Raw genomic sequence first — 9,255 nt, forward strand, 5'->3', positions numbered from 1 at the left:
TGTCACTATGTATAGGGGTGATATGATTGCAACACTGATAAAAATAAACTAATGTAGAGGTGATCTTGTCTGTGTGAGGGAGGGCCGGGCAGTTCATTTCACTATTATTTCATGCACCAGATATCGGCACGATAACAGAATGAATAAGAACTGAAATGGATTTTCATCTCTACAAACTTTTCTCTTGGGCAGAGCTGTGAAAACAAAATATTACTTCCAACACACTGACGATGAAATGAGATGGAAAGATAACAACTTGACTAAGTCCTGCTAGAAGTCTCGCAAAAGACATTTGACTTGCGTTTGATGTAGGGAGCATCAACTACATTTTTCCAAAGGCAGCATCTAAACACATCAAGTCCTGGCTGGAGCTCAGCCACACCCCTGCCCAATTAAGATAGCAAAATCTGGGCTTCTGTCCAGCAGCTTAGTATGCTATTTTGATGATAACAGATCTATGATTAGTTTTCCTGCTGTTTCACCTTCACCTTGTATCGATTCCACAGCACAGGATAATAGTGTTGTGATTGATAGTTCTTCCTACTGAGGAGCCCCGACAAGCCCCAGGAGACAAGGTCAGACAGACTCACGCCAGTATCACTCACTGGAGAGTTTGGAAAGAATATCAAAATATACTGATCAAACACAAGGAATGTTAAACTTTTAATAATTTACTTCGGGAGAAGGGAAATTTTGTAGTGTAAAAATATCCCTCAGTAAAGGTAAATGGTAAAGCTACTGAGTTACTTTAAGAAAGCAAAGAAAAGCCAGATTAATTTGTTCTTGATCAAACACATGTACAGCTAACATGCAAACTGCTGAGTGCTCTTGAAATAAGATTCTGAAATTGAAGACATTCGTGGGGTGATTTTATTTAAAAAATAAAAAGATCTATACCCATTATTTAATAATGTTACACTGATGTGCCCTTTGCCATTAGCTATTCAGCTAGAGAGGAGAATTAACACACCAGCTGGCCAGCAACCCAGCCACCACAACACAAGAACTCTGTACAGAAATGGATATTACCTGAATTATCATTATGAATAAAACTGAGCACTTGAATCTCAATGTCCTTTTTTAACCTGGTTAAATAAAGGTTAAATAAAATAAATGAATAAAAACTTCCCTTACGGAAAGAAAATATATTTACCAATATATTACATGAAATATATTACAATATATTACATTTAATATATGGAATTACAATAAATTTATATGTTATGTATTAGAAAATGTCTTAGCAATACATGGAATAATATATTGGTGAAACATATATAATGCAATATATTTATATATATTGCATCAATATATTTTAATATATGGAATAATACATAAGTAATTGCGCATTTCAGATATTGCAGTATATTGGAAAATATAAAGACTAGTTCCCATATATGGAAATGTATTATCTAATATATCACATGATATTTTCCAATATACTGCAATATATTTTTGTTTTGTAAAGGTTATCTTCACAGCATCCACTCTGACATGAAATAGCAGGGTAAAGTCAGGTGTTACTAACGACACTGATAAAGGTTCTGTTCCATTTAGATCTATGAAGAGGACCCATAGAAACTGAATGGGTAGAGCCGGTGTGGACTTTTGTGGGCCTTTGGATCATGGCAGAATATTTCCTGGTGGTTCCCCTTGCCATGGCAACAGCTGTAGCGTTCAGTGATGTCACCGCACTGGCAGAGGAGCTTGTTTGAATAACTTTATTGAAACTTCCATCGTGACCTTTGGGTGGATCTCTCTGTCACGGTGTTGCAGCTCGCAGCAACAGCAAAGGGGAAGTTAAAATGAATGCATGATATCAATTGTAATCATTCTTGTGAGAACAGAACATGTGCCCGCTGGCCGTGCATCAGTTCTCCCGATGTAAACAAACTCTTCTGCAAATGAAGTAGCATCAGTTGAACGCTACAGCTGTTGCCATGACGAGGTGAACCACCTGGAAATACATGAACCCACGTTGGTTGTACCCATTGAGTTTCTATGAATGGAACCCTAATTAATATGATTAGCAACACCTGTGTTTGCCCTGCTATTTCATGTCAAAATGGCTGCTGTAAAAAGGGTCAGTTGTTTAAAATGTAAATGTTCTTTGTTGCTCTTTCCCTTGGCTCTCCTTGACCCTTGCAACCATCATATAGTCTGGTCACTTGCTCAGGAAAAACCTGCGGCCCGAGTTCTTTCACCATAGAAGAGCAGAGGTGGTGGCGGATGTTGTTTAAAAGCATCTATACTATGATTTAACTTCCCCCATTCCTCCCAGGAACATCCATCATCCCCCATTCACCAAGTGAAATGACGTCAGACAGCTTGCTTTTTCACTCTCCACATCCACAACAAATAGAGCAACAACCAATAGGATAAGCCGGTTGCCTAGACAAAACCTGTGGCTTGGCTGCGTCGACTTCCTGTTTTCTTTCCTGTTATACCACAGGACTTCCTGTGACTAAAGTGACAGTAACGTCTCTGAGATCGTTTTTGTGCGGCAGTGCCTGAAATAACAGGCACGGAGGGTTACATACAATGGGGGCGGGAGGGGTGGGGGGTGGAAAAGGAAGCATCACCACCACTTTGATCATGCTCTGAAATACCTCCAAACCAGAGAGTTGATGCCGTGTCAGGCCAGCATGTAATTTCTTCACAATGAAACCACTGCATTTTCTATTTCCTGCACATGAAAGCATGAGCCATTCATGGGCTATGAGCCAAAACTGATATTCAGTGGCAGTTTTGTCCCTTATGCAATAGCAACTTTAAACAAACTGCCTCGCTGACCTAGACCCAGGCTTATCTGTGTGTGTGATACATGTACATGTGTTGGGACATAAGGAGGATTGAAGGTTATTTGCTTATGTATCTCTATGTATATCTGTACCTTTCAGCATGTGCGGGCTGTGAAAACAAATTTCCTCCGGGACATACCTATATCTATCTATCTAACTAACTACAGAGGCAGCAGCAGCAGCAGAGAGGGCACAAGACTGACGAAGCGAAATGCAATGTTGCTCTTTCCACTTCGCTGTCCTCTCAGCAGTGCATGAACTACATGATTTTCAGCCCCATTTAGACGTCCCAGACAAGTTTTTATGATTTGAGACAAATGTTGGAGCGAGAGCCAGTTCTGTGTGTGCGTTGTTTATTTTGACAGTCAGACCCCTTCTTCAGACTGTCTCAGTGAACCAGAACATTTCCAAACATTTGATTTTCTTAGTGCAAAATCTATAATGTCTTGATGATGTGAGATATCTAAAGACTAATTTAAAGTATGGTGAGCAGCCATGAGAGATCACTCAGCAGCCATATGCATACTTAAACCATTAGCCATCTAGCCATCACTATGGTTTCCTATGTGTTATGTAGTAACCACAATTTTATAATGGTACTTTATGGTAACTATGATTACTATGCTCTTAACCATAGTACTACCACAGTTTGACTACAGTGCTCTATGGTAATTTTACTAACCATAGTTATACTGTGTTTTTTTAAAGGTATTTTGTGGTAACTATGATTAATTGTCAGTAATTGTCAGAAAAACACTACTAAAGCCATGGTTCAGAAACCATAGTTTTGACTTTCTACCAATAAACATAGCTTCCTTGCCATAGTAATTCATGGTGAATTTTATGACGGGCCTTTAAGTGCAGGCCTCAGGAGCCTTGCTTTCACTTGCCTCTGATTTGTTTGCATTTTCAAGACTTCTAGATCAAAAAATAGACTATCTAAGGGACAAATGAATGGGGTCTCCTTTTGTTTTGGTGAGGCAGCAAGGTATCAAGGTCCCTCACGGCCAAAACCCAAATGAAGAATGTTTTCTGAAGTGTGATCCCCATCTGGGTCACACTGCATGCCACCACTTCATCTGCAGTAGGTTTTGACAGTCATATGGGTGAACCTGGCATTAGTCTGCAGGTTAGATCAATACAATTCTCAATCATATTCCATCAGCTGGCAACAGTCTTGATGTTTTCATTCCAACCAGAAACTACAGTTGCAGATTTCACTGAGTAGTTCCTTTTTTGGGGGTGCTGAGCACTCTCTCATCAACCCTCCATCTACCTGATGTCAAAGTGGTGCATGATTAGATCACGCTGATGTTGTCCCTGTTGTGATATTTGGGTAATGGAATAAGAAATTGAACAATTCAACACTTAAAAAGCAGCTATTAAAGATGTATCTTGCATTTCTGTGGCCAGCTTTGATAAGTATTTCTTATTTCTGTGGATAACTCGCCAAACAAAGAATATATTTGCTTTGATGTCAGAGCAAGGCCTTCTTTCAAGAGCCATTTTGTACCAACAGTCAACAATAATACAGGGGGAAATCCATCGTACAAGAGGTTGAGATACAATGTTTCCACTAAGAGTAGCCTCAACAGACCGGAACACAGTGCAACTACAAATCATGCTGAATTTTGAGCTGCAGAAAATGTATTTCTGCTTTTGTTTTTACTCTCTGGACCACGATGAGCCCAGTAACCCCCAGCTGAAGGCAACAAGCTCAAGCCGCTTCTCAGGAGGCCTACGGATTCTGGGAAATGTAGGAAATTGCCAACTGGAATAGAGGTATAAGGCAGGATGAGGGAAAGTGACTACACTAGTAAAGTACACCATCTTGGAATGCATTGAACATCGCAGCCTGATGAGACCTAACAGAGGTTTGGATTTGAAAAGAGCTGCTGCGGTGTTTGGTTTGAATAAAAACCTGCAGACTCGCGGGCCTTGAGAAGCACTGCCTCAGCAGACACATTTGACTTGCGTTATCTCAGAACACGCAACCATCCCCCCCCAAATGTTGTGAGCAGTCAGGTGAGAGGGAAGCAGAGAAAGAAGGAAGTGACGACTGTGAGAGTCAAGTCTACCGTGGCATAAAACAAGCGGAGTCGGGTTGCTAAACTTTTCGAAAGCACACACACCTCATCCTGTCTATGGCCTGGTTTCACAGCACACCAGACAAAACACACAGAGCTTCACTCATTGTGTACACCCATTCCTTCCTTTTATGTCCTGGTGGGTAAACCCATGCACTCAGCTTAACCACCACTTTTTAGTCGAGTTTACCTCCTTTTAAGGCTTAAATAAATGTCTGAGGCAAATGATGTGCCTCAATACAAGTTGTATTAACTAAAATAATGTAAAATAATGTAAATTATATGAACTTGTTGGTGAACAGGTGTAGGGTGAAGCAGAGACCAAGCAACTGTTTGAGCTCATGCTTTCTGCACTGCTTAGTTGGAAATGACACTGCACGGCCAATAAAAATGATTTTGAATTTACATGAATTTATATGCATTGTGCAGGGAGCAGAGATATGCAAAGATACTTCATAATCTAACATGTTACAAAATACAAATACATCCTCATCAAATATGCAAAGGTAAACTACAGAGATACTGAGAAAAATACTGAATTAAAACACGTGTTTTGTGTTTAAATGCCAGAAAAGGGATTTCCATGACATTCTTATCAGCTGAAAAATACATGGCCTGCTATACTTACGAAATATAGATCCCCAACTCTGGTGTTAAGTGCTATACTCATATGCATTTTAATATTACACAAAACACATAACTATCACTGCAGAAAGCAAGTTTAGAAGAAATCGGTTCCCTATAAAATGACTTTCTCAACTGTGAACTCGTTTAGCTAGTTTGGTTTGGTTTATGTGTAGGACCATGACAGCCACTTGGAGACAGAAACATTTGCCCTCTTGACTGGCTTTGGCTGGTACTAGTCACAGATGACTGTAATGATGGAGCCAGAGGGTCCACTAAGCTGTAAGGAGAGCTTCCTATGAACAATAGTCATCTAATGAGTCTCCACTGAAAGCCCACAGACAGTCACATGTCCAGTGGTTTCACCCTTGACTCCGACTGTAGCCAGATCGCCCAGTCCAGCGACAGAGGTAGTGGGAGGTGATAATGGGCTATTGTCTGTTAAACAGAGCTATTTCCCCATTCACAGCAGGCACACTTGGTGGCAGCGTGTCAAAATGCCACAGCAATGCAAGGATAGCCAATTGTGTCAGCTGGAAAGAGCATTGCTGCTTAAAGTGCTCCAAGGACACAAACTGTTCATTTTTTGCAACAGTCAGCACAACTTTAAAAGTACTGTATTTCAATTTGTGCCTGTTCCAGGTGTCGTGAGGTCGTATAAAGACCAACAAAATCCACATTAGGTGGCAGGTGGAGTGGTAGATGGCAACCTGGATTTGAGTCTGAGGCCAAACCAGTGCTCGTTTTCATAGACTGAGACCATGTCCAGTTTCTGGGTTTGGTGCCTAAACCCTAATTTTTCCCTAACCTTACCCAAGTGGTTTTTACGCCTGAACCTAACCTTTCTATAACCTTGAGCAAATGGTTTTTGTGCCTAAAATTAACATGGACAATGCGTGTCCATGGACACAAATCTGCAGATTAAATTTTATTACTATTGCACAAACTCCCAGGGTTGATGCTGCCCATGCTAATTACACTGTTCTCCTTCTATTCATTCTAAATGAACCACTGTTTCCACAGCTCCTCTAATCACAAATGCACTGCAATTATAGATGGTTTAAATTCATAAATCAAATTTTGTCTGTGAGCATACACTTCAGTGCAGCACAATTTGGCAAGTTGTAATATGTTGCGACTGACGATAATGTTACATACACAACCATGTAATTAGTTAGGTAACCTACAGTAACCAAGGGGATGACATTGCTGAAAATAAATAGGAGGAACATTTCATGAAACTTTAAAGGCCCGTACCAGTGATCCTGCATATTTAGCATAACATCCACAAAATGTATAAACTTCTGAACTGTATAATGTGGCTGTTTCAACCAAAATTCACATTTGAAAACTGAGGGATTTTGATTCTATGTTGTGAAATCTTTAGGACCCACACATGATTTACAAGATGGTTTGTTGCAGTGTAAAATGTGGGAAAATTGCAGTAAATGGGCCAAACATTCAAAATCACTGGTATAATCCTTTAAAAACCACACATCAAGTTTTTGAGTGTGAGTGTTCCAACATGGATGTTGCCAAGTTGTAATATGTTGCTGCTGTCAGTAATGCAGCATATAGAAGTATAGAAACCTGATGTAACCAAGGGGATTAATGCCACATAATATAAAATATAATGCTGCTGAAATGAAAAGGAGGATCATTAAACTTTAAACTCCAGTCTGAAATGAAGAATGTGGCCACTTGGGAGGCTAAAGGCTTATCATCTCATCCAGGAGCTACAGCTGGATAGAGCCTGTTCTCACTGTATTGTGATGTGCAGCGTGACCTAAAGCTGGGGCAAGTTCAACTCGGAGCCCAGGGCAGTGCCACAAAATTCACCACAGCCAATTCCTGCAGGCCATGAGTTAGAGGAGACGTGGAAAAAGCAACACATCACTTCCTGTGCATCAGAGGATATTCCTGGGAAAGAGCTGCCAGGTGTTTAAACCAGAAAATTTAGATGATTCCATGAAGTGGCAAGACAATAAACCTCATATTGTGCCATGTCCGTCAGCGATAGACAGCGGCACAATGATCCTTTGTTTTTTTGTGAAAAAGTTGCATGTTACAACTTTAAACATTTCATGCCGAGGCGCTGGTGCCTGCGTGCTGTGCTAAAAGGCCCAAACCAGTTTTTGTGTAGCGTTTTGCAGGATGCATGAGGCACCAGGGCGGGCTGACAGCACAGGATGTTTGCATCCTGACATGCTCACATCATCATGCGAAAACACACAACACACCCAGGTTGTTGTTTTTTTACACACATATTTTTTTTTTTTTTGGATGAAAAACCTGAAATGAAATACCTATGATTGCAAAAAAACAAAAACAAAAAAAAACCCTTGCTATTGTAGGTTGGGAAGGTTCGAGGCCTTTATACTAATGACTTGTAGGACAAACAGACCTTTTGTACCCCGATTCTTCATACAGGCACTTATAAAGCTTCCTCACCAATACCTACAGCTTTCATTTCACCTCTCCGCTTTTTTCTATAGTAGGAATGTTGGCAGTCTTGGAGGGTTTTTTGTTTCATGGCTCCTTTCATATTGATCTGACCGTGTTATCTGCTGGAGGAAACACAATAAAGCACTTCTACAGGCTGAGTCTGTTGCTTTGAGTTGTAAGAAACAGCTAATGCCCTCCAAATAACACTAGATGATTAAAAAAATAAAAAGGGAGCCAAATTGCAGCAGAGATTTCTCCAAAAACCAAACCAAAACAAATCATATATATATCTCCTTGGTGACAGAACGCACGAAGAGAAAAAAAAAAAAAAACTGAATGCAAAGGTCAAATTAGATCTTCTAGGATCATGTAATGGACTTGTTGATGAACTCCAGTGTTCTGATGAAGAGCAGAGGGGCAAATGTTCACACTCACCTTGAAAACATCTCCATAGGTGCCGCACCCAATCCGGTGGATTAATTCGTAGTCATCTAAGGGGTCCAAGAATGACACCCCAATAGTATCCATGCTTGGAGACACCTATAGGTGCTGTGGGGTGAGCCGCGGCAGCCTTCTAGTCGCACATCCCCGTGGTTGCTGTCGGCGAGAAAGCAGCAGCCCAGCGCACTCCCTGATTACCTGATTGATTAAACAATCGGTCCTAATGGGAGCTGACTAATTGTCGGTGTATTGATCCGGTTGCCAGACACGCAGGGTTTCTCCGTCCGTCACTGACAGGCATGGTAGAGACACAACTCCGCACTACTGCCGTCTGTATCCAAATAGACCCAAGTGGCGCTGGAGTGCAACTGCGCATGAGCAGAGACACTGCCAAAAAAAAAAAAAAAAAAAAATCTCAATCTCAGCATTTTGAGTCTAATTGACAATCTTATATTTTTCTGAAAACTACAGTCAGTTTTCTCTGCCTGTTTCTACTGGAAGGATTTTACAGTGCAGGAACGACTGAAAGAAGTGCAAGAATATTGAAGCCAGGCAGAATAAAGAGTCAAGAAAGTGATACACATAAATCAGGTTGGGAAAAGGATAATTGTGTCAGTCTTTGGGAGTTTTTTTTTTTCTCTTGTTCTCAGAAAAGTGAACTTATAACACCTCTTTTTATGCTGCCCTTTTGGAAAATAGATCATTTGGATGACTCACCTGGTTAAATAAAAGTAAAAAATAACTCACAATATGACAGCAGTTCTGAAAAACATATTTTCATGTGCCAGAGCTGTAACACTTGATCAAATTTAGTAGCAGGGAACAAGATGAGCGTTCAGCTGTTGATTTACTCTTCA

At 40.5% G+C, this 9,255-nt stretch overlaps 1 protein-coding gene across 3 annotated transcripts in view; it reads right to left on the minus strand.

Annotated features, from left to right (window-relative positions):
* The window catches only part of map4k2 (mitogen-activated protein kinase kinase kinase kinase 2), a 36,005-nt gene extending 27,267 nt beyond the window's left edge, over positions 1 to 8,738 (minus strand). For all 3 annotated transcript variants that reach the window (XM_030076526.1, XM_030076525.1, XM_030076524.1), the window contains exon 1: positions 8,393 to 8,738. In XM_030076526.1, coding sequence (XP_029932386.1) covers positions 8,393 to 8,485 — 93 coding nt within the window. In that variant the 5' untranslated portion in view covers positions 8,486 to 8,738. The remainder of the gene's footprint in view (positions 1 to 8,392) is intronic.
* Positions 8,739 to 9,255: the final 517 nt, after the last annotated feature.

This window comes from Myripristis murdjan, chromosome 18, assembly GCF_902150065.1.
Source record: "Myripristis murdjan chromosome 18, fMyrMur1.1, whole genome shotgun sequence".
Taxonomy (NCBI): Eukaryota; Metazoa; Chordata; class Actinopteri; order Holocentriformes; family Holocentridae; genus Myripristis; species Myripristis murdjan.